This window comes from Diadema antillarum, unplaced genomic scaffold (assembly GCF_040938485.1).
Source record: "Diadema antillarum isolate AM-2024a unplaced genomic scaffold, OU_Dant_1.0 seq00002401_RagTag, whole genome shotgun sequence".
Lineage (NCBI taxonomy): Eukaryota > Metazoa > Echinodermata > Echinoidea > Diadematoida > Diadematidae > Diadema > Diadema antillarum.
Genome location: NW_027273012.1, coordinates 50,941 through 78,071, shown reverse-complemented (window position 1 = coordinate 78,071; position 27,131 = coordinate 50,941). Strand labels below are relative to the sequence as shown.

Below are 27,131 nucleotides of genomic sequence, written 5' to 3'. Positions count from 1 at the left end.
TGAAACAAAACAAAACAAAAACAAAAATAACACAACAACAACAACAACAACAACAACAACACCAGCATGATACACACAATGTCACACATGATTTTTTCATTTCATTTTATTTCATTTCCGACTAAAGTATACAATGGCATTTACATTTAAACAAACTAAAGTACAATGTGACTTTTGCATATCAAATGAGATTTAAATGCAAGTCATTTGTTTACAATGAGACAAAACTTACTTTAGATGAAGAAATGCATGGACAAATTGTAACTTAATTGAAACAAAGAAAAAAAAAGTCGGAAATGGAGGGACTCAAACTTAAAGAGCCTATAGCTTGTAGAATGCAGTCCCCTCGTGAGTAGTAAATTGTAGTATAATTATAATCAAACGATCTTAGCCAAAAGGCTGATGTTTAAATAGTCCCATGCTAAGACGTTACACACACACACACACACAAACACACATTAAAAAAAAAACTCGATTGTGTCTATTGTGATCACAATTAAACAGAGTTCACAATGTCTTCCATCCACAAATCCGAAAATCAAAAGAGGTTATCAGATATAAAAGAAACAAGTATAGGTCCATAATTCCTGGTATAACTTCTTTGTAAAGTCATTTTATGCAGAAAAAGCACATACTGCCCTAAAAAAGGGGGATTATACCAGACATGAAGACCGAGTTCCTTTCCAAATGGTGCTAAATCCACATTTCATCAAATTTGACTTTTTGACAGAAACGCATTGGTCTCGTACAGTATAGTGAGATTCTTGTGAGGAACCAGAGAAATCAGCCTGGCAATCATCAGAGTTTTGTTCGAAAAGATGCTATATACTGATCCAGTCACTGGGGCCATGCTGGTTAGCTTTCTTATATCTGTCAGGACTCTATAACAACATACAATCATGCCAGGAAATTGTATACGCAAAGTCACAGAACTATATCACTTGTATAGACGATTAACCATGTTAACCATTGTTGTACATCGTTTTTTTTTCTTTAAAAGGTGCTAAATCCACAATATACATAATAATATTAATTCTTTAAAAATCTGTGTAGAAAGATCCTATATTCCAAGGCATATTTTCTTTACCCCATTATGGAGTATAATACATGAGACATAAGGTCATTGCGTGCACTTTGAAATTAAAACCCATCTTTTGGATTTAGTGCCTTTTGTAAGGGAACTCTTCACATTATAATTACATTATTGGAATACTATATAAAGCGTCCTAAGTATAACGAGAGATCGATCCTGACTGAAGCGTATACGCGGTGTTAGTGTGAAGCATATGATTTAATAATAATATGTGAAAGAGAACAAGTTAGAAATCAAGTTAGAAAGCAACGTTTACGTCAATAACAAATTTTCTTCATGTTATTCGTCCGGCTATTAACGGTATATCATTATGAAAAAAAAAAAAAATCTTTCTTTCCAAGATTTTTTTCTTTTATATTCGATATAATGCGCCAACTTCAATTTTTATATCTTGTATAAAGACAAAATAGCCAAATTTACAGTATTAAACTCCTTGCATAGCATACTATCTCCCTATAGTTCCCTCTCCTTATATGCACATCTTGTATGAATGTCTTTGTAAAGTAGATCAGAAAGACGCCTCTGGCTCTTAGCACCTATCTTTAACCTGCAAAATCAATACCGGTATACGGTCATGCATTTATGATAATGAAACATGCTTTCTTGTGCAGTCTCAGGCGTAAGTTCATTATTTTTCTCAGGGCCGGCGTAACCGGGGGCCAGGCTCCCACTTCTTTGCATAATACATAGGATCTTAATTACCACTTGCCCCCCCCCCCTTTTTTTTTTTTACTCCGGAAGTGGCACCGGAGATATTTCATCTGAATGTTTTCCCTCTCTATCCTCAAAATGAATCGACGTCCCAGTTCCCATAAACTGGGCCCCTCAATTACGAATAAAAACAAAAACAGTCAGTTAATTGCCAACCGAAAATGGCTTAATGTAGGCTAGGCCTATCCATCCATTAGCGGAGACTAGGTGGCGACTCGCTCTCCATGATTAGTTTCGAAGCGTCTCCACGACGTCTTCGCGACGTCGTTTGAGACTAGTCGGGTCTCGGGGAGTCGCTGGGGAATCGAACATGTCGCCGAAGTTCGATGAGACTTTTTCCTGTCTCTACCGCTTTGTCTCTGAGACGCAGCGAGTCTCCGCAACGTCTCTGGGTCGTCACCATCAGTTGCTGCCACGTCGCTGAGACTCATCTCCATACGACCTCCCGGCAAACTTGGAGGAAGACGTTTCCGAACAGTTGCCGCGACGTCCCTGAGACTTCCCGGCTAAATATGTTGCTCACCTTCGTGGGAGATTGATGCGTCTCAGACATTGCCCTGGAGTCGCCTTGATGGTGAGAGCGCAAGCCATTCTTATTTTTCCCTTTCCAGAGTCACACAATTATGCCTATGCTGCTACTTTTATTATAAGAATCTTATAGTATAGGTTTTCTCGGCCAATATCGCACTTTTGTCAGTCCAATTCCTAATTGCTGCATTCAATTTAGCAAAATTTAGCGTAGATGACATGTTCGGTAGTTCAATTTTATGATCTCTTCATTCAAATTAATTTTGGAGCATTCAAATTACCTTTAGCCTCATTCTAATTAACACTTTTTCAATTGAAATTCGTAAAACAAGCACCATTTCGTTATTCGTTCATTCAATTTAGAATGATATAGTCACGTGATCACGGACATGCCGCACTCGTTCATTCAAATTCATTTTTGGGCATCCAATTTAACATCTTTTGCAGTCAATTTAGCACGCATGTTTATGCTTTGGTTCTTTCTTTATTTTTTGTCAACATAGATATTGTTTTGCAAGCGTCATTACATTCATATTTTTGTACTTATTTTAGAGATTTTGGAAACAGTTTTTTTTTTCAATGTGCTTAGTGATTAGTGATTCTTCCAGTCCGAAGATATAGTGCATCATGTGGCCACAACTTATCTGGCTGTTGAGTGCTTTATTCCGAGTGTGTCGGCCAGTTCTAGAAAGTCAAGGTTATGATCATCAAATGTTTCTATAATTCTTTTTCTGTCTTCTTGAGAAATACGTCTGTATCTAACTTGTGCTGTCATGACTGTAAGAAGATGAAGTTAATCTGTAGTATTGGTACATGTAGGCCTAAAATGACATGTATGAAAGAAAATGGGCGTTACAGAACAACAAACTCGAGTTATATATGGTAAAGAATATAATACTTTTACTGCTTAACAGTGCGTGGATGAAACAAAAAGTCACAAGGAAATACACGTTTAGATTTTATCACCTTTTCAAAAAAAGAAATAACATGACGTTAATTTGAATGAACATGTTAGGAATTTGACTGCCCATACGCGAAATTGAATGACTGAAATACCCCTTTCGGCCAGTGTTGGCGAATTTGAATGACTGAAGAGCACGTGCCAATTTGAATGCTCGTTTTACGAATTCGAATGGCACATGAGCGAATTTCTTTGATCGAAATGCTAAATAATTGAGCGACCAACTTGCAATTTTGAATGGCAGAATATGCAGTGACGAGGATTTTCGCTAAATTGAATGAACCTTTTATCAAATGGACTGACAAAAGTGCGAAATTGGCCGGGAAAACCTATTATTTCCCTCGACCCGCTGGAGAGTCTGTACAGGGCAATTACCCCCAAGGCAATTACCCCGGACCCTTCCCCTGACCCTAATCCCAATCCTAATCCCGCACCTAACCTCAACGCCCAAACTCTAACCCTAACCGTAGTCTTTACTCTAACCTTATCACTAACCAGTAATTAGCCGGGGGGGTAATTGCCCTGACACGCCCGCTCGGATCAGTCATTGATCTCTACACTAAAGTGTGTAGAAATATCTTGATTATTATATCTACACTGTACAGTGTAAGAGACGGGGGGGGGGGGGGTGGGAATCAATCACAGAACATCAGGGGCGTCACCAGCTTTTTTTCAAGGGGGGGGGGGGTGCGTTTTGACCCTAATGTAACGAGATTTTCTTTTTTGGACAGACATTTGGAATACAGGAAGCTCTCAATCCCCAGACTTTTACTGTTTTTGAGGGAAACCAAGCGGGGAAAGGGCACCGGCGTAGCTAGGATTTCATCTTGGGGGGGGGGGGGGGGGGGTGATGTGTTAGTATGCGAGGGAGCGAGCAAGGGGGGGGGGGGTGTGGAAGTGCCTGTTGTCTCCCCCCCCCCCTCCCGCGGTGAGAACTTTTTGCATTTTGATGTTGTAAATGGTGCAATTTGATGCAGGTTTTTTGCGTGTTTTTATCGACTTGAAACAGTCCCACTTGTTTAAGGTATAATAGCAGCACATTTTGTTGGAATTTGTTGTTGAACAATGTGCCTATAAACTATATCATTTCAATAAACTTCTTGTATTGATTCTTACACTGATGTCATGAACGCGATCGAGCCCGAGCAAGCGGAGAGAGCGAGGAGGGATTTGATGCATGTTTTGCTTGTTTTATCGACTTGAAACAGTCCCATTTGTTTAAAGTAAAGCAGTATATTTTGATGTAGATTATTATCGAACAATTTGCCTATAGAATAGTATCATCCAAATAAACTTCCTGTTTTAATATTTACACTGAATATCATGAACGCGGCCAAGCAAGAGCGAGAGGAGTGAGCGAGGGGGAAGATGTGGGAGGGAGTGTCCCCCTCCCACGGTTAGCACTTTTTTCATTTGGATGTTGTAAATGGTGCAATTTGATGCAGGTATTTTGCGTGTTTTATCGACTTGAAACAGTCCCACTTGTTTAAGGTATCAGTACATTTTGAAGTAAATTGTCATTGAACAATTTGCCTATAAATGGTGTAATTCAAATAAACTTCTAGTGATAATTCTTACACTGATGTCATGAACGCGACCGAGCCCGAACAAGCGGAACGAACAAGGGGGGAGGTTGTGGGAGGGGGTTGTCCCCCTATAAATGGATTATGGAATGACGGTGTGAAACGACAAATTACTGGCAGCAATATCGGGACAATGGCTTAACGATTACATGCGAGCGAGCGGAGCGAGCGAGCTTGAAAATTTTGACATTTTACAGTTCCAAATCTGACGTTTGTAGCCATATTTTTTGCTATGGAAATTAAGGGGGGAGCGCACCGGGCGCAACTGCTGGCAATTACTGGCAGCAACATCAGGTGAATGGCATAACGATTAAATGCGAGTAAGCGAAGAGAGCGAGCTTGAAAATTTTGACATTTTTACAGTAAAAAAACTACCATTTGGAGCTATATTTTTTCGCCTTGGAAATAAAAGGGGAAGGGCGCACCGGGCGCAACTGCCGGCAATTACTGGCAGCAACATCAGGAGAAATGCATAACAATAAAATGCGAGCGAGCTTGAATATTTTGACATTTTACAGTAAAAAAAACCTGCCGTTTGTTGCTGTATTTTTTCGCTTTGGAATTTAAGGGGGGCGCATCGGGCGCAACTCCTAGCAATTACTGGCAGCAATATCAAGAGAGCATAACGATTACATGCGAGCGAGCGGAGCGAGCGAGCTTGAAAATTTTACATTTTATACAGTCCAAAAGCTGCCATTCTTAGCCATATTTTTTCGCTTTGGAAATCAAGGGAAACAAGGGAGGGGGGCGCACCGGGCGGAACTGCTGGCAATTACTGGCAGCAACATCAGGTGAATTGCATAACGATTAAATGCGAGCAAGCGAAGAGAGCGAGCTTGAAAATTTTACATTTTACAGTCCAAAAACTGCCGTTCTTAGCCATATTTTTTCGCTTTGGAAATTAAGGGAGGGGGCGCACCGGGCGGAACTGTCGGCAATTACTTGGCAGCAACATCAGGTGAATTGCATAACGATTAAATGCGAGTGAGCTTGAAAATTTTACATTTTACAGTCCAAAAACTGCCGTTCTTAGCCATATTTTTTCGCTTTGGAAATTAAGGGGGGGGGGGTGGAGCGCATGCCACCGGGCGCAACTGCTGGCAATTACTGGTAGCAACATCAGGTGAATTGCATAGCGATTCAAGCGAGCGAGCGAAGAGAGCGAGCTTGAAAAATTTTTACATTTTACAGTATAGGAAAACTGCCGTTTGTAGCTATATTTTTTCGCTTTGGAAATTAAGGAGGGGGGGGGGGGGCGGCGCACCGGGCGCAACTGCAGACAATTACTTTCAGTAACATCAGGGGGCGCTGTGTGAGTGGATAAGACTTCCGACTCCCGAACGGAGGATCGTGAGTTCGAATCCCGCCCAGTGCTTACATCCTTGGACAAGATGTTTTTACCCACAATGTCCCTCTCGACCCAGGTGTATAAATGGGTACCTGGCAACGCTAGGGTAATAATAATAGCAGGGCCCTCTGGTAGAGCAGTGGCAACACTGAAGAGGCTACCCTGGGTAAATAAGACCTTATTATTATTATTATTATATAATTGCATAAAGATTAAATGCGAGCGAGCTTGAAAATTTTGACAATTTACAGTCCAAAAACTGCCGTTTGAAGCTATAAAAATTATCTTTTTTGCTTTCGAAATTAAGGGGGGCGCACCGGGCGCAACTGCTGGCAATTACTGGTATGCAGCAATATCAGGAAAATTTAAATGCGAGCGAGCTTGAAAATTTTGACACTTTACAGTCCCAAAACTGCCGTTTGTAGCTATATACTTTTTCGCTTTGGAAATGAAGAGGGGTGGGGGGGGGGGGGGGACGCCCGGTGCGCCCCTCCCCTGGATCCGCCACTGGTAGTCAAGGGTGTCGGTTTATGTTCATGACTGGGGGAGGTATGACCAGCGAGGTGGCGTCGAAGTGACCAAGTATTGGAAGGATGTCCAAAATCTATCTAAATAGTAAACACTGTATAGAATACACTTGTACTAGTAGATATGTATAAAAGCAGTGCTGCCAGAACCAGGGGTGCGAATTGTTTTTGCCCACGATTTTTTTTCTCTTTTTTTTGTCCCCGATGCAAAATTAAAAAAAAAATAAACAGATAATAAAATCATAATTACTTAGGGTCCGGCGTTGAGCTCGCTCGCAGACTGAAGTTTTTTTTTTTTTTTTTTTTTTTTTTTTTTTTTTTTTTTTTTTTTTTTTAAGGGTCTGAAGGGGGGGGGGGGTGCGTTCGCACCCAACGCACCCCCCCCCCCCCCCCTGGTGACGCCCATGGAACATGCACTCCGCATTTAACAATTCACGGTGCAAATTGCAACGCGAGACCGGTGTCTGTTTATGTGGTACTGTAGCAGGGAGGGGTCCCTTCCATCTGTATTAGCTATGTGCATAGCGCGATACAGAGATTATGAACAGGTGCAGTAGTAGCGAGTACAGCGTAGAAGTCAATGGGCAAATTGCAACCATTTCATCGACATCGTCTTCAGAAATAACAACATGGGTGCAGTTAGTCGTCTTGGAAACTTTATTTCCTGGCTGTATCTCCGATATACACTCCTTACAGCTGTGTATATGTTGGAACCAATGGAAAGATGGACATGCAGTATCCTTTCTTACCGTGCACCGTGATTATGTACTGGGTGCCTGGCTTTGTGTAGTCCCTTATACAAAGTTTCGTGATGTAAAATGAAAAGGTTGTAACTCTAATTCTAATTCTAATTTAGGGACCCAGTTGCAGAGGTGTGCAATAAGCCCCAGAAATAATTTCAGCGGCCTTTACCGCAAGAATCGCATACCACTTACTGTAATATGAAGATATTGGTTTTTATATGTTATTTTGTACGAACTACGAAAAGTCATATAATGTTAGATATTAATCTGCATTAGTTTTCTGCATGCGCATGCAGCTGCAGCATGCTGTGCAGTGCAGTGCACAACTTGACACGAGTACATGTGTATTTAAGATTTATAAATGTCTTGATTGAGTTGATCTTATGAACTGAGCTGAGATGTCTGAGTAGGATATGATGGCTGCATGTACTTTTGTACTGTGATCTGTTTCGTGACAGGCTCTTCTCTGCTAATCTGCTGTAAGATTTTATGAGCCATTGGCATTGCTAGACTTATCATCTGCATTGGTGAAAGATTTTTCATGACAGTAGCCCGACCAGACGCCGTGCGCTAGCACGGCATCTGACAGTGTGTGATACACCAATCTACTAAACCCCTTGAACATGGCCACACAACAACAAAACTGTTGAAAATTTCTACATTCTTATCATAAATTTTACGAATCACTCACGTGAATTGAGATGTTTGGACTATGGGTATGAGCATGGTACATGTATATCAGTCCATAGTTAGCCCTCACGCAACATACAGTACATACACAGAGCAAAAAGTCCAATCTTAACCCGGAATGCTGTGATCATCGCTGGGCGAGTCAAAATAAATCTTTCCCAGCTTTGAACGATGCAAATTGTGCTGCTAGAGTTTGTAAGCCTGCAAGGTCGACAGCGCCCCCTTTGCCCATTATTTTGCAGTTGCTGCGCCAACATTTCTAATCACTTCTGCGATTTTTACATTATCTGCGGCATATACGATTAAAAAGGCTTCATTTGGGGTAGGTTGTGATATCTGTATGTCAATATCGATAGCTTAAGACGGTAGCTAAATAGATAAAATTTTCATCTCATGCAGTCTGAGTAACAAATATGGTGCAGTAAATTCAAAATAGAATCGGCGCCCCGGAATTATAAGATTATGTAGTGTCCACACGGTACAGCCCTGTCGCGACTTACACTTGTGTACAGCAACAGGGCTGTGTATAGTTATCATGACAGAAGCCTTTCTTAGAAACCACACAAACAAAAAGTCTTGACAGCCAGTCAATTTTCATTTACTTCTGCGTAGTTCTGGCTACTGGTGTCCTACAACACCAAGGCCATCATTGTGTCTAGCATTCTAGTGAAGTTTTTTCATGCATCATGGTGTAGTAGGGCCCTCATAAATGACTGATTTACACAAAGATTAGTTTGACTTGTTTTATCTAGTCTGCTTTTATGCTATAAATCCCAAATATTTTTCTAAGCTTACACGTAATGTATCTCTCAGACTTCATAGTAGTGATGATCATCGCCACCTCCGCCTATACCACGTATGTCTACCTACCATCACACTGCACGATGATTCTGAGCTACCTTGGGATTTTGGAGCTGGAGGAGGGAACTGAGAGAACATGATGGCTAATCTGAAATGACTTCTTTGGATGGCATACAGGAAGGCTGGAGCATTTTGCTCACATTACGGCTAATTTGAAATGACTTCTGTGGATGGAATACAGGAAGGCTGGAGCATTTTGCTCACATGACGGCTAATCTCAAATAACTTCTGTGGATGGAATGCAGGGAGGCTGCAGCATTTTGCTCTTACTGGATCTAAGACTCTGACCTGCCAAGTCTACTCATCACATGCTTTAATGTCAAGAGGCTTGGGTTTTAGATTTTGGTGTTGGCATCAGCTGTTTGTACTCTATCATAGTGTATTAAAAAAAGGTTTTTCATTGCTTTTCTACGTAACAGTCTTGAAGAAGAAATGAACTTAATAGTGACCATTATTACTTCAAATTTGTACATTGCAAGCCTTCATTATTCCAAGAGGTTTTGTAGAGAAATTAAAGGTGCTTTGTTTTGAGTCTTTTGTTTTGTTTTTAGATTACGAAGAACATTTAATTGCTACTCATTGGTACAGTCTACTTAAAGCAGAACAGTACATGATGACCACAACTAGTATTGTGTGATATGTACAAGTGTACTAGGTGAGTAGATATACAGAGCTACAATGAACCTATACCTGCCTCAGGCTCCCATGATGCTTTGCATTGACTACATTCATCTATCTTATGTTCTTATTGCACTTGCAAACCACAACAAGTGTATATCATGTGCTCTACAAAATATTTCCAACACTGAATAGATTAACAGAACCATGAATTTAAAAAGAAAGATTAAGTATGTATAATACAATTGTACACCCCACAGAAAATGCTGGTATAGAAGTGGTCGAACATAAATTTCAAGTTACTGGTTCTTGATTCTAACCAAGAGTCTTCAATATTCCGTATTGTTGCTATATGATTCTATGGTATTTTACCCCAAAATGGCAATCTGTGCCTCAGACATGCATGTACATGTGTGCTACTACATTGTACCTGTTGAGTTACAGTATACAGGGAGTATTTTGCACCATTGATTTTTTCCTGTTTGCCCATTTAGTGATTTTTTTTTTTTTTTTTAAGGCAATATTTTGTACAGGAAGCATACATCTTTTTTTTTTTTAAAATACATGTACTAGTATTCTATGTAAGTACAGTTAAACTAAAACAAAATTTTCCACACGGTAATATTCTGTGTAGAGGATATAATGCACTTTCATGTAGTGTTTGAATAGCAAGGCTTTCTAGGCTATTCCAGAAAAACAAGAGAACCATAATGAGTACTGTGTAATTATTTTGCAGTGTTTCACAGTAATTGACAAGATCAGTTGTGTACGCCTACATGTAGCTGTAGCAGACTTGAATACCCTCCTTATCAAATGAGGTGGTGTTGAAAATTATCTTTTTCCCTTTTCAAGTATTCTTTTTTAATTAACTAAAAAAAAATCTGTTACACAAATATAATTTCTTGTCAGTAATTACACATTGGTTGTCACTGCCTTGTACCAACAAATGACATGTAGACTGTACTGGTCAATGTTTAAACGAGTTCTTGTACACTAGAACCCAAGTTGCCTTTTGAATCCTCGCAACATCTTGTTAGAGGAATCCGGTTTTCAGATTTTTCAATTTCTTTGTTATTACAGCTGTATATTATATTATGATGATGATAAGATAACGGCGTAAAATTGAGTTATGTTATGTTACATATTTATGCATGTTCAACCTAACAGTGATTCTCTTTGGAACTGTGAGGTCAAAGGTCAAAGGCCAGGTTTAGATAATGCTATTTTCCCATTTGATACTGAAATTATACTTTTTCTCAATACTTTGAAAATTACTCAATGCATAAACTTATAAAAGGGTCAAAAGTCAAGTAAAAATCATCAGTTCCCCAAATACCTGCACTCTGACATTTTAATCATTCATCCAATTGAACCTAGTTCTAGGAAAGTGAACATTCAGCACATTTGTGTCAAACCTGTCATTTTAATATTTTGCCAATTGTGTGAAACTGTCATCACACATTGTCAAGACATTGTACTATAGACCTATTAGGAGAACCATGCATTATGGCGGAGGCATATCAGTAGCCGTAGCGATATATCTAGTTTTTTTTTCATTGTACAAATGTACTGATTTTTCACCCAAAAGTATGTACAAGGTTGTAACTGTAAAGTGTAAAGCTAGAAATATATGGACGGATAATGTGAGACAGTTGTTTGTGACATAGTCATGCACAACATAATTCAACTTTGTTGCAAAGTTTGACAAGAAAAAAAGAGTGACTGTCAGAAGTTTTGTATGTATACATACAGCTATACATGTATACAAGACTCTTGGATTTTAGAGTGAGAGTGAACAAAGAGTTATTAGCTGTGTTGTGAATGCATGTATTGTTAAAAAGTTTGTGGAATTTCAGGATCGTAATCTTGAGCTAAAACTTCAGTCGCCATTAATGAGAGAATATGATCCGTACATGATTAACTCAGACTTTATCTTGATGCAGAGGACTTTGACTGATTGATTGTAATTGTATACAGTGCAGTCTATGATGTCACGATGTCTCCACTGTCAAGAGCTAAAAGTTTAATGATTGATATTTTGTAATAAAGATGGAAACAAATTTGATACCTGAATAAACCAAAAATCATGTACACATGTAATACATTGTATGATAATTTTTGGAGTGAGTGTTGATCAGTATGTTTTCACCATAAAACGCAGTAGTTGACAAGTTTGTTTGTGCATGTTAAACATAGAAACATTTGAACAATGAGTATGAAGCACCTCTTCCTGTAGTGTGTAATGTTGGATGGTTGGAAATGTAACAAAAATTTTATTTACATGTGTGCAAATACATGTAAACAAATTTTTTGTTTCATGACCATCCATCCGACGTTATAGGAGGAGCTGTTTATTTATACATGTACTCATTGTTCACTTTAAGGGATCATATTGTTTTGGTTGATTACTAACCTCAGGTTTCCAATATTTTTTTCTGGCGGGATGAATGGAAACCTCTTGTCAAAAATGAAAAAGCATGTAATTCTATGAGGAATTAAATGTTAATTTGATGAAAATTGGTATTGAAATGGCCGAGATATCCAAAACAGAGTGATCCCAATAAAAATTGGGACCCACCTTTAATTACGATCGCTTTGTATTACTTTGTTTTTGGATGTTCCAGCCATTCCAAAACTGATTTTCACCAAATAAATGTTGAATTCCTCTTAGAATACTGTAGTATGTTCTGTACTACATGTATTTCAAAAGGGGTTTCTTGGTATGCATGTACAGTATCTCACAAAAAGTTAAAAGCTCAATCCTCATCTCACCCATACTATACACCTGTACAATCCCTTTAAGGCTGCTTGTTTGCTTTCATTTCAGTAATCATCAGTAGTGCAATTTGTTTCAGACTTTTCTCTTCAAAGGAACTACACATGTTGGTTCTGGTAACTTTGTGAATCAGCGATCTCCTACTATGGATTCCTTTTTCTTTCTTTTTTTTTTGTGCGGGGGGAGGGGTGGGTGCTGGGGATGCACATGTATACATGAATGCATGCAATTACCAGCATACTAATGACCAGTGATCCTTTGGCAAGAATGAGTGCAGTTTTACTGGCTAAATTACAATTGTATGCTTTACAGTACCTATACATGTACAAGTTATCCCCTTATTAGACATTCACTGTTTAAAAATTGCCAGATACTCAGTAAGTTTAGAGATAACATGAAGAACAAACAGAACATGAATTGATGGTTCCTTGAAAGGTTTATTACATGAACATGTACAAAATAAGCAAAAGAGATACCTCACTGTTTCCCTGAAGGTTCTCAATGTACAGAAAAATCAATTTCATTGTACAGCTGTACCTTTCACATGTACATGTACATGTACATTAATTGACATTTCTCCATGAAATATACAATGTAACTCGTGTAACTTCCTCAAGCAGTTATGCTACAAGGACAAAGCTGTGTGTCTCCCTCTTCATAATGTCAAACAAATCAAATTCTGTAGAAAAACAAAAACAAAAATGTGAGGCATAATGAAAATTAAGAGAAGTTATGACACAGGCATGCACAAACACTGAAGTTCTCATCATAGTGTTGCTCCTACTATGTGTAAACTACATTGTATGTTGTACATACAGTCACTTTGAAATGTTTTCTTTCCATATTTTTACACTAAAAAGTTATTCACAGTGCACTCGGATTATTTGTCTTCATGCCTTAATCATAGATTTATGCAATAGAGAACTTCTGTGATTCTTGGTTCACAGATGAGATCAAATATGGCATGTACACCTGTCTAATCAAGATTTTTGTGTTTCACACAATGCACAAAATACATCTGCAATGAAGATTGGGACTCGGTCACACTCGTATTATGCGGAAACGAATTTCACCTTAATCTTTACGACAATGTACTTCTCTGCATGATTAGTACATTGTACATCCTGTTCCCTTTAACAATGGGCAGATGGAGATAACAATGAGAAGCCCGATTCTCATTTTCTCAATAATACCAAAACACTGTGTAGTCGGGTATATTTCGTCGCTGAGGCGACAAGACCTCGTATCTACAAAATGTCAAATGTTCAGGAGAGCAAAAAAAAAACATGGCAGCCAAAGCACTGTATCCAATGGGATAGACATTCCTTTGATATGCTGTGGTGGCTTCATTTTGGGGGTAAGACATCTAGAATTTGGACAGGACATCACTTAACTGATTAACTGACCATTAATCCAAAAAAGTGATTTTCACCAAAATTGCAGATACAAGGTCTTGTCACCCCAGCGACGACACTTTCACACATGCTGTTTGTCTCCAAGTGTTTGTAAACCCACGATTCCTGCAGTTTTTCAAAAGTGCCATGTAATATCTACTAATTCTTCCATTCCAACACACTCGTACCACATGTCAGATCCACTCTTAGTATGATTTCAATTTGACTTCAAAGTTAATATATCATACACTGCGTCACATGTCATTACAACAGATTGGCTGCAAAAGCGTCATTTTGATTCTTCAAACCCGCACATACAGTATTAAATCTTTTATACCTACTTATATATTGATTGCGCATGATTAACATCATTCTATTCCATTTATGGGGCATGAGTTCTTGTCCAGGATTTTGTTTGAAATACAGTGTATATTCTTGGCCTAAAAGTTAATCAGACCTGACATTTATAATCAACCAAGGGTATGCACCACAAATCAAGCTTGTAAGTAAACCCCCCCCCCCCCCCATGAATACATGAAAGGTCACAAGTATTCCACATACATTTATTGATGAATTCTTGCTCTAGGTACATGTACTTGGCTGTAAATGAGTGCAAAAGAATTTGTGTTTCTAGTCTTGCACACCAATCAGTCCACTACGTATTTACATACTGGATGCATAATTGCTATGCTCAAGACACATTTCTGTTGTCAATCAAACAGCTACAAATACGATTTAATTTGCAACTCATACAAAACTCTTGATACCATGTCACTATTCCTTATGCATCATGTGCTGTGCCTGAAAGGCTATTCAACTACCTTTGGTATTAGTTTTGGGGTATTGTATTGCAAACAAGTTATCCCAAGCTTTACACACGTTGATACCTGCAGGGTTTGTACCATGCTTTTATATCATCATTTATGGTGTGAAATGACACCTGTTGCATCATGTGAATACACAAACTTTGAACTTTGAGTGATTTCCCTGAAAATAAAACAGCTTTTACACAGCGATGTGTTAATAAGGTCAGAGTAGTTGAGCCACCATGGAATCTACAAGTTTCAAGTTTTATGTACAAACGACAGGACTGGAATTATATACTAATCACATCAATCTTTCACTACAGGTCGTCATCATCTGAACTGGATGATTCTTCTAGGGCCTCCTGTTAACAGAAATGATAAAGAAGGAGAAAAAACACATGGCTACAGATAAAATAGAATTGCACATTTGATGTAACACTCTACTCTAACTTGAATATTATTTTGAGATTATGTGAGAACATGTCTGTTCATTTTATTTTAATTTCTTTCTTTTTTTGATAAAATACTCTACAATAATCTGTTCCAATATTGAGCACACAAATGCTACATGCTTATACAGTACCTGCCAACATTTCAAGATGAAATATCTTACTCGTGGATTGCAAAAATCTTATTTTATATGCAAACTGAAGTTAAAAATCTTACTTTCAGTCAAATCTTCAAAAAATACACATGAAAGGTATACCTAAATATTTTTCTAAAATCTTATTTCTCCGACAGAAAATCTTATTTTGCTATTTTCAATGTAAAAAATCTTACTGAATCTGATAAAATCTTATTAGTTGGCAAGTATGCATGCTGATAAACACAACTGAGGGGCAGGAAAATCACACATTTGACTGCACCTTTCATTTGCATCACATTAACCCATTGAGGATGAGTCCCGAGTATACTCGGGCAAGTGTCTATGGGAAATGCGCGTTGTAGCAAAAATGAGCCCGTCCTTGACGGGTTAAAAAACCTTGTCATAGCATTACAATATATGGCTACAATAGCAATACATAATAATTCTACATATATGATTTTCTTGGACCTTCACCCCCACTCCCCCTCACCCCTTATAGCATCTGTATCTCCATCCAACAAACCAACCCTGAAAGCTACAAATGACCTCACCTTTCCATATTTGTTGGCCTCTTCGGCGATCTTGGCTGGTACCAGCTCATGCCGTCCATTGGTGACCTTGCCGACCCAGCTGAGTTCCAGTTCAAAGGCCTTGTCTTTGACTTCGTCATGGACTATGTGAACACTGTACAATAATGGAAGGAACGGATACCAGGCTGACTATGATGATGAGCATAAAAATCACTGTGATTGTAACAAAAATCTACAGCATGCAATCTGACACCGGCCAAAGCGGGTCTGGTAACTCATGGCAATAAGTCTGGCCAGTTCGCAGTTCCACCTTGCGCATGAGCAGAATAAAGGTCATTCGTACCAACAGGCATGTTGGTTTTTAAATTTACTGGGATAATCATTTGTGATGTAATGATTATTCATGTAAGTCTTATAAATGCTGCTTGCCAGCACATCCACCTGACAGCATAAGTGGTATTTGGCACTATCAATAGAAAGAGATTGTTGAATACATTCCATGCAAAATAATGAAACGGATGCTTTCCCAAGTGTTAACTGATGGATCATTCTGGTCATCTGGTCTACACAAGTTTATTCTTTGTTTGAACAGGATCATGAATTCCATAAATTGTTATGTAAAGCTTACGCATCATGTCGCTCTAAAACAAGTGAAGCAATGTACCCATGAGCTAACTCCGAACTGTCTTATAAACCAAGGACGAAATAACTAGATATACAGGATGCATCTCATAAACATAATCTAATTGCTATCCTGTTACAGTGGACTCCCGTCATAACGAAATGCTAGGGACCGGCAGTTTTCTTTCGTTATAACGAAATTTCGTTATAACCGAACAAATACAATATATAACAAAAAAAAGAGGAAACCACGCATATATTATATTCTGTTTGTTGAATACTCATCTTACACTGTGCAGCTATGTGAAACGGGATGGTACACTGTACCTTTTAAATTTCGTTTGGATATTACATTAAAGAGAGCATAAAATTGACGGAAACTGTGCGTGACACACGGAGCGAACACACCGTGACGTGAAGCGTTCGCTCATGCTTGTTCCGCTACGTATTTGCGAAAGCGATCCGCATTTCGTTATAACGGAGCACATTACTTTTGTTTTTCTCTGTCCGTGGGGCTCGGAAAAGACTTCGTTGTAACGAAAATTTCGCTATAACCGTGTTCATTATAAGCGAATTTTGTACCATAGACATTAATGGCGATAATTTTGGGACCAGAAGTTTTACTTCTTTATAACGAAATTTCGTTATACCCCTGTTCGTTGTAACAGGAGTGCACTGTATAGGGAGAAAATTATGACAAGTCCAATGTCAAGGATGTTAGAATAAAAGTTTACAGGCTGAATCTGAAATATTATTACAAATTGACATTTGAAGTGCAGCGTGCCTAACTCTGGATGTTAACAAAAAGACCAGAGAGACAAGTAGAGTGCAGTGCAAGTATCAAAAAAAAAGAAGAGATGAGGACTGAATCCTCATGTTGAGCACACTCACATCTTAGCAACCTCCTTGAGAGCTTCCTGGCAGGTCATATCCTTGAGCTGTTTGTCCCCAGTGAGGAGTTTCTCAATCTCCGTCTTGGCACCCTGCTTGGCCTTCCCTATCGCACAGCCATAGTAGCCCTGCCAGAGAAATGGGGGTCAGAGTTACAGTCTCTGCATACATTCACATGAAACTAAAATCCTATCAAAATTTCCTTTTCAGTCGAAAAACCATCTAAATGGGATATGAATGATTGACTATACACTCAGTGCTCTTGAATTGGTGGATTTTTTTTTTTTTCAGAGTGTATACATCCAATGTGATTTGTTCACAATCATACTTCAAAATCGTATCATGACAATGAGTTATTGCTCTCACCTATCTTTTGCTTTCTGACAAAGTTATCTCAAAATAAAAATGATAGCACATGTTTTCAGCAAAAAAAAATTGGTACATGTATAACATTTTGAATTCAGAATATTTGCCAATATAGGGGGGGGGGGGCGGAATCCGCCCCCCCCTCGACGTTTCGCGCAATATCTTCGCAGCGCGATAAGCTCCTGTCGCGATGTTTCATGACTTTTTTCTTTCAAGTATCGCGCAACTTTTGAGACCAAAATTGTTGCGCCCGCGCGTACCGTTTTGACGCGACGCCCGTTCGAAAAAAAATTGTCAACCCCCAAATTGCTCCAAAACGTGATTTTGTGTACAAATCCAATGCAAATTGTGTTTTTTCAATTAATTCACATAAAAATTCATATCTTGACTTAGAATGGACGAAATTAATTTATTTTAGCATAATAAAGCTTCGAAATATGTCTGTGACAAATTTTGGCCAAAAAACAAACAAAAACAAAAGGTCGAAAAACAAAGAAATACATAAGAAATTCAAAAAACAATCAAATACATAAGAAATTAATTTCGATACAGATTTTTTTTTATCCTATGTCTCAGGAGAATGATACAAGAAACATTTTTAAAAAGAAATTAGCTTAATTAGAGCATTAATAAGTGATTTAGAGCCCCAAACTGATTTTATGCATAAATTACAATAATTAATTAATATAAAATATAAGAAAAGTTTTTCGGAGAAAGCAACCATACATTTTGATAGTATACGTCGCGGGCGTCGCGTGTGCCGATTTTCGGCGCGAAAAAAGCCCAGCCTGATTAGGGTTAAAGAACCTTGAGCCCAGTGATTGCTGATATAACAACCTCACCTGTCTAAATATAAACTTATTATTCAAGAAAGGTAGGAGCTGAAAGCAGATCTCACTCTGTTCACACGCCGAAGTAATCATTGACACAAAGTGCATAGTCACACAAGGCAACCACAGCCATATTCTATAGTGCTTCATCTTATTATAAATGATCACCTATACAGATATCCACCAAAAGAACAATAAAATATGACAACTCACCCATGACACTCCAGATGGATCAATCATGTACAAATGTGGTGTGTCTTTCTCATATGACCCCAATAATACACTGAAAGGTAAAATGCACAGAGAGTTAAGAGGTTACACAATGAATGGATCATACAACAAAATGTGATGCACTTGCTATGACATCAATGACAGGCTAAATATGTACTGCAGTAATCATTTGTGGTGCATTTAGATTCTCACTTGATTAAAATGCAGGTTGAATTGTATTACAGGCAGATACAAACATGTAAGGAGATATGAATTTCGATTAAAACAGGAGTCCTACAGGGTTTGATGCTCACATGAGCTCAAAGGTAGATTGACTTAGACCCCGTTTACAGTGCGGGGCTGGGCCGAGCCCATCCTCAATTGCAAGGCTGGGCCCCGCAATTTTATCCGTTTACACTGCCGGGCTCGGCCGCGCTTTTGATTCAAACCTTTCAATATTTTGTCGTAGTGGCGCTCTGCTTGTAAACAAACGCAATTTGGTATTGTCTGGTTTTCAGACCCTTTGCCAAATGAATTCCGTGGCGACGAAGTCGCCGTTCGGGCAAAGGCCTTTGCCGAAGGAAAAAATCCAAAGGAAAAAATCCAGGACAAAACCACCTTAAACTATACTAGTTTTCGACGTTGAGGGGGTTAATATCCTGAATAGCGAAAGATACAGGCAGAGGGTTTGGAAGCCAGACTAAAATTGGCCGCGCAATTGGCTGCGCAATTGGCCGCGCATTTGGCCCAGTTTGCGTTTACACCAAGAAAAAGCCGGGCTCGGCCGCGGCCGAGACCACCTCCAGAGCGAGGCCAAATGCGAGGCCAATTTGGCCTCGCATTTGGCCTTTTGCACGTTTACACTGACATGAAGGTGGGCTCGGCCGCGGCTGAGCAGCGACCGAGCCTCGCACAGTAAACGGGGTCCTTGATGCAAACTTGCTACTGGTATGGTACCCTTTGTTCCTGTTGAAGTAGCTAGTAAGTGTCCTATCACATGGCTATACAAGCAACTATGCATTCTGGCCTAAATCAAGGGTAACTAAACAAAGCAACAATAACAACAAAATACATGTCCTGCTCCGATAATATGAGAGAGAGACAATGGAGAGAAATGGTAATTGACATGTCTTAAAGACTGTGAGAATGGCAAGGTGAATAAAAACCGCAGCATAGAAGGCCAGCTACACAGCTTGAGGAATTTCAAGGTTGACAAGAACATGGATCTTAAAATTGACAGGTTTAAAAACTCTCAGAAAGGAAGAGTTAAAATGCAGGAAGGTCCAAAGAGCAAAGAATTTTCTAGGCTTCAGAGAAATGTGGTTTCTAGGATTTCAATGGATTTCATGCTGATCATTGAGCTATAAACACATCAAGTCAATATGAAAGCACATACTCTCTCATTTGTACCATATACAACTTGTGTGTGATAACTGAGGTCTTACCTGCACCCAAAAGGCCTGATTGCACTGTACAGGGTATATGCATGTACATACATGGCAACCCTATCTGTTAGGTGCTGCATAAAAATAAATCACACGAAAACAAAGTAAGTCAAGTTTTCAGTACAAATGTTTACACAAAGAACACATACAACAGTATAATACAGCTGTACAATGATGTTCCTAACTGAATGGCTTTGGTATGCTGTGCCTTCAGAAGAATTATGAAAATACAAAATGTGTATATCCAAAACAATGGCATTAAAAAGCAAACAAACAATTCTTATAAGAACTGTTGACACTATGCAACTTAAGTTCCAACTCAATGCATAAGAAAGTTGCAGCTTTACAGAATCTGGTAACAATCTAAATGCAAAACTTGTATCATCTACTTGTATTTATTCAAAACTGACACTTAACAGTTAAGATGAATACCTCTGTATTTATACTATTAGCCTTTATCTTTTGAGACCAGGATTTGTTAGAACAAGCCTCTGAGACTACGTACATATTTGAATCAAGTTAAATATGATCAACATTTACCATTGACATTTCATTGCTGGCAGCAGATTGTGGACAATATCTACTTAGTCCATTTGCACACAAAGTAGTACACTAGTGCATAAAAAAAAGCAACATACTGTCAGTAGATTAAAAAACTTAGAAGTGATTATTGCCTATGTTGCCTCATTTCTTACTTTGACTGGAATAGCAGCACCGTACGAAGCTCTGTAGTCTGAAGACTCTTCTCTGGCAATGTCAACAACCTGTGGGTTTGGGACAAACAGATGTACAGTACGAACACGGTTATAACGAAATTTCGTTATAACGAAGTAAAACTTCTGGTCCCAAAAGCATCGCCACTAAAGTCTATGGTATAAAATTCGCTTATAACGAACACGGTTATACAGTGGAAACTCGATATAACGAGATGGTCGGGACCGAGTCATTTTCCTCGTTATAGCCGATATCTCGTTATATCAGTAGGCATAAAAAGAAAGCATAACATAAAGACATTAATTTGCACATATGGGACTACCCATCATCTTTCAATCAATACTGATAACTTGATAATGTGTGTGAGGGAATTACTCACCTTTATGGGTAAGAAGATGTTTTTCGCCAATGAAATCCAATATCAAGAATGCGTTTCTTATTAATTGTAGATGTTTGAATTTGTAAATTTATATAGTTTGCGATTGTGTCAAGATCGTCTGTGGATTGGTATGTGGTTAGTGTGTGTTGTGTGTGGAATATGGTCTGCATGCAGTGCTGTGTGTGTATGTGACACATTCTGTATGTACATTATGACTGCGTGTGTGTGCAGATGGGGAATTCACTACGTAGAAAGCTAATCACAGCATCAGATTGCCTCACACCTGCTAAACGTCATGATGATGTCATGTATACATATGGGCGTCCCACCACATTTTCTGCATGTATCAGTGTGCGCGCACACATACACGTACAACATGCGGTGCTAGCTGGAGTGCACTGAAGAAAATAATATGTGTGTACAAGGCAGTTTTTGGCGCATCAAGCTTTACAATCTCGGAAGGTGATAGCACAGGCGAAGTAAAGCTTTACCCGAAGACATTTTGCTTTACCTCGCTATAACAGGCTTGATTGGCTATGTTTTTCTTTGTTTGGAAGTCACAAAATTTATCTCGTTATAGCCGTTATTTCGTTATAGCCGATCTCGCTATAAGAGTAGCATTTTACATAGACTTGTGTGGAAGGAAATTTGGGACCGGGAAAATTTCCTCGTAATAACCGATATCTCGTTATAGCAGTGTTCGTTATACCGAGTTTCCCCCGTAGCGAAATTTTCGTTTTAACAAAGTTTTTTCCGAGCGCCACTGACAAAGAAAAACAAAAGAAATGTGCAACGTTATAACGAAATGCGGATCGCTTCCGAAAAATACGTAGAGGAATAAGCATGTACAGCCTCTTTGCATAGGCAAACGCTTCACATCACTGTGTCGTCGCTCTGTGTGTCAGGCACAGTTTCCGAGAGGAACTTGCGTTATTATAAAACAATAATCTGAAATTAAATAAGGTTTGTTTTATCGTTCCAAAGGTTCTTTATTACAAAACACACAGATTCTGATACACCTAAATTCAACAAACATAATATGATGTTTTATATGCGGGGTTTCCTTGTTTTTGTTAAATATTGTATTTGTTCGGTTATAACGAAATTTCGTTATAACGAAAGAAAACTGCCAGTCCCGAGCATTTCGTTATAACGGGAGTGCACTGTATCAACAAAACTTCTCAAGCATAACAGCAATGCATTGCATGCTTGACTTTTTCACATTGAAATTACCAAGGATAGCACTTAAATCCATGTAGATATTGCCGCTGCAAATATCAGTACAGTTATATTGAGTCAATGTAAACAGTTACAGTTAACTTGGACAAATCAATACGGGGGCTGCAGTTTGACTTCTGCAATCACTCAGACAGAGCAATATCAAACTTTCTTCTGATTGCAGATGCACAAATTGCACTCTGATATCTCACAGGATTAAGTTGTACAGGTTGGCGCGCAAGTCCATTCAAAATTGACTTCGATCACATGACAGACTAGCTAAATATTGTAACAGGGGTAAGTCAATTGCATTCATCTGAAGTATTCTGAATCCTTAATCATGATAATTTCAACAATCTTGCATTATTTGAACCTCCTCACCTGCTTTGCATCTGCGATAAGACCAGCCACTGCCTGTGAACAAAAGTACAAACAAATTAATGAATAAAAAGTTTTAGCAGTGTACACAGTGTAGGATTACAATTATGACCCTGCATTACAAAATCTAACCACTGCAACAAAGTTGCTAGAAAAGATGGCAGACTTATATGAAAGTCAAATGCCAAAACATCTTCGGCTTTAAAATGATGTATAACTCATGAAGAAAACCAATTCGACTCAAAACAAACTGAAAAAAAAAAAACTGGTAAAAAAAATTCCTGATGCTCATGTTACAATTTTTGAAGCATTATCAACTGAGTTGATCAAAAAATTGGGGGCTTAGGGGAAAATCAACCAGCAAAACAGCATTACGGTAGTACATAGAAATCTTCACTGCTTCCTGTACATACAATGTCCCTGCAAGGGGGGTTACAAACTGCTTTTTGAAGTCACTGTCCATTGAATAGAGGCTCCAACAATTAATATGTCTAACACAAAGTTTGGCTGCAAGCCGGGTCACAGGCTGAACAAACCTCTTGAGTATTGTAACGAATAGATCACTCTTTCCATGAATACATGTAAACCATTATCATTACAATTAATTTTGTGTTGCATACCAATTTTAGGAGCTTGACTTGTCCCAAGGTGTAATCAATAACAAGGAAAAGAAATACAAACTGTTCCTCAATGATGTCAAAGTGAGAATGGACTCTTTATTCCATTGGTCATCATTTCTCCAGAATTAAATAAGCACGTCAAATTCATTCCTTTACTGCAAAACATAAAAACATGGTAACCATAATCTTATTCATAGTTTCCTATGTTCATTAAGTGTCATTTACAATGTCTACATCATCTGTGTCAATTGCAATATCTACAATGCATTCAACTCAATTATGATCTAACTTCCAAGAAAAAAAAAACAGACAAGGGAACCACAACAGAGAGAGAGAGAAAAAAAAAAAATCCAATACAATGTATAGAGACCCACCATTCCAACATGTCTATCAGCGCTAAATATCCTCTTATTGGAACCTTGCTCATACAGCTTTGATGTCACCAGCTTCTCGACTCCAAAGACAACGCCATCTTTACACCGTAGACCAACTGCAGTGCCGCTATTTTCCACAGCTTTGAGTGCATACTCCACTTGGAACACTCTCCCATCTGGAGAGAACTGTGATGCTGACAAATCGTACTGTGGGGGATGAGGTAAATAAGCAGCAGACAAAAGAACATGTAATTCATGCTATAACTTAATGGTTTGTCATAGTTTTGCATTGTCCTGTCTAGTCTACAGGTCTACAAATCATCATAATTAGTGATTAAACTTTCGAGTAGAGCTTGACTTCTGAATTCTATTCTCTACCAACTTCTCTAATGTCGATTACCATTAAGTCACCACTACCTAAAGTCGCCAGGCATTCACATCGCATGTAACGCGCGCTGCGATCAGAGATCAGCTGGGGTGACGGATTTTCATCGCTCTCTAAAGACATCACTAATTCACCTTTTTCCTCCATAAAAACACAGTCAAACCTGTCTGTAGCGGCCACCCAAGGGAGACGGAAAAACTGGCTGTTATAGACAGGTTTGACTGTCTATAACAGGTAAAATTATCATTATTATTATTATTAGATCTACACTCCTTTTACTCTCAGATCTAATTAGAGTAACATGCATAACTTTGGTACACTTAAGGGTTTTTGTGCTATACGCTGTACAGTGCACTCCCGTTATAACGAACACGGTTATAACGAAATTTCGTTGTAACGAAGTAAATCTTCTGGTCCCAAAATTATCATCATTAAAGTCTATGGTAAAAAATTCGCTTATAACGAACACGGTTATAGCGAAATTTCCGTTATAACGAAGTCTTTTCCGAGCGCCACAGACAAAGAAAAACAAAAGAAATATGCTCCGTTATAACGAAATGCGAATTGCTTTCGAAATTACGTAGCGGAACAAGTACATGTATTATAGCGTCTCTGCATGGGTGAACGCTTCACACCACTGTGTGTTCACTCCACAGTTTCTGAGGGGAACTTGCGTTTATTATTGTGATACAGTTATCCCATCACATTTCACATAGCTTTCCAGTGTATGATGAGTATTCAGGAAACAGAATATGATATATATATATATGTGGTTTCCTTGTTTTCGTTATATATTGTATTTGTTCAGTTATAACGAAATTTCGTTATAACGAAAGAAAACTGCCGGTCCCGAGCATTTCGTTATAACGGGAGTGCACTGTAGTTCCAAAATATATGAAGTCTTGAGCGTATCTCTTGGAACACTGTGTGTCAATATAGTGACATTCTAAATGCATATTTAAGATATTAAAATTTTCTAAGAAATTTGGCAAAAAAATTGGTTTTTATGTTGCCTTCTTTGGTGCCATGTTTGGTACAGCGCATCCTTGATTGGTACACACACATGATTTGTATGCGCTGTAATACAACTTCATTCATTTGCGTGCATTAACATTATCACCCATAAGAATCATGTACATAGCTGTACCAATCACGGCACAGCACTGCACTGTCTGGAGGAAAGGCTGACAATTAAATACATGTACAAATATCTCTGTGAGCTCGCTAGTAATCTTTTATCTGGCTGCTGTTGGGGCATGGGACATGACCAACTTCACTTTCACAAAATATGACTATTCTGTATTCACCACCATTCAGAGCGCAACTGGTAAATAGCGGTCCAAAATGAGGACCGCCTCTTAACTCGCCTCAGTCCGGGAAACCCGCTCACGAGGCCTGCCCCCCCCCCCCCCCCCCCCCCAGTATGAGCAATGCGCACCTAGCGGCCTGATCCTACTAAATATTTTCAGTGCTTTTTTCTGCGGCTCTCGCCTGTCCAAAGGTGAGCTGACGGCGGAATTGACGAAGAAAGTGAACTCGTCATACCTACAAAGTGATCAGTTTGCTAACAAACTGGAGTACCCACCTACTCTATCAGTGTGGAATAGCAATTTGGATATATGCACAAGATCAGGTTAGTACTGATTTTATTTTTCTCGTTGCAAATTTTGTAAAAAAAATGTCAAGACTTCAGCTTCACAAGGCTGATTCGTGCGAGGAGAGGTGAGAGCCGCAGATAAAACTTACTGAAAATATTTAGTCGGATCAGGCGCTGGCGGCTAGGTGCAGCAGTCTCGCATTGTGCGAACATGCTGGTGCCAGTGGTTTGATGGGTCGCTCTGCATCAGTTTATTAAAACTCGAATTAAAAAATAAAAACAGACAGAATTTTTTCTTCTTTTCATCATGGATAGTGACATGTCTACATGTAACAAAAAATCACCGTGCAAAGTTGCGACAATTTATACGTCAGATGTGAGATGAATAAAAAGTGAATGGGGAGCTTCTTGAGCCCCCCCCCCCCCCCCCCCCCCCCCGGAGGCCTCATGAGGCCTTCCGGGGATGAATGACCACTTTGTATACGTGGGAACAGCTACCTGGTATTGAAAAATTGTGTTTTACTTTGGTCATGGATTCCGCAATCCATGGCCATGCATTGCCATTGACCATTCTGCGTTCAGTTATCTTAGTGTGTGTAGGTAACGCAACGTCATTGTGAATATATGGGACCATGCGTAGCGCTGACTACACAACCAGTTATCGGAGAGCAGTACAACAATGCTCAGTCGGTTGCATGTCTATTCGGAAAAAAACAAAAAACAAAACAGGTAATGATTATGCAGGCTGGAACTAACTTACCCCTGCTCCTATTGAACTCATAATTGCAGGAAATGGTTGCTTTTAGGTGAGAAATAAGGCCCAAGAGTCCCAACTCAAAGTTTGGCTAGTCAAATTTGGCTAGTCACGTTCTACCTTACAATCAATTGTGATGGAGCCCTCTACCGACAGAACTCGACGAATACTTCTCCCTCTAGCTCTCTGCGAAAATTTTCTCTCTCTTTCCCACTTACTGTGAGTTGGTTTGTTGTAGGTAATTTTTATGCCTCCGCCAACGAAGTGGCCGGCCGGAGGCATTATGTTTTCGGGTCGTTCGGCCGTCCGTCCGTCCAGTTGTGTTTTTGTCGATATCTCAAGAACCGTGTGGTGGTTTTAGCATCAGACTTGGTATGAGGGTATATCCTTCCGGGAGCCAGCGGGGGTCAGCCTAGCTGAAAAGGTTACCAATTTTTATGTGTATAGCAATTTAGTACATATGCCCCTGAGTATGGAAATGCACGTCTGGCTGGTCATTGGTGGTGGGTGTGGCCAGGAGGGCCACAAAAAGGACCCCCCAAAATTAGGCTAGCCTAGCTGGAAAAGTAACCCCATGAAAACAACTGGAACTTG

The 27,131-nt window shown here is 39.1% G+C and overlaps 1 protein-coding gene across 1 annotated transcript; it reads right to left on the bottom strand.

The window, feature by feature from the left end:
- Positions 1 to 14,361: 14,361 nt before the first annotated feature.
- LOC139714741 (proteasome subunit alpha type-3-like) lies at positions 14,362 to 26,673 on the bottom strand. Its single transcript, XM_071626410.1, has 9 exons — positions 26,544 to 26,673; positions 23,802 to 24,008; positions 22,811 to 22,843; positions 20,814 to 20,882; positions 20,119 to 20,192; positions 18,677 to 18,746; positions 17,268 to 17,395; positions 15,777 to 15,909; positions 14,362 to 15,001 (listed from the first exon to the last, which is right to left on the bottom strand). Exons 1-9 carry the CDS (start codon positions 26,562 to 26,564, stop codon positions 14,957 to 14,959), a joined length of 780 nt encoding a protein of 259 aa, XP_071482511.1. The 5' UTR covers positions 26,565 to 26,673; the 3' UTR covers positions 14,362 to 14,956.
- Between the last annotated feature and the right edge of the window lie 458 nt (positions 26,674 to 27,131).

Coding starts and splice junctions, on each gene's coding strand:
- LOC139714741 (XM_071626410.1), bottom strand. CDS start 26,564: ATGAGTTCAATAGGAGCAGGG. Junction 24,009..26,543: donor TGAGTTCAATAGGAGCAGGG/GTAAGTTAGTTC, acceptor CATCCCCCACAG/TACGATTTGTCAGCATCACA. Junction 17,396..18,676: donor ATCCATCTGGAGTGTCATGG/GTGAGTTGTCAT, acceptor TTTCTCTGGCAG/GGCTACTATGGCTGTGCGAT.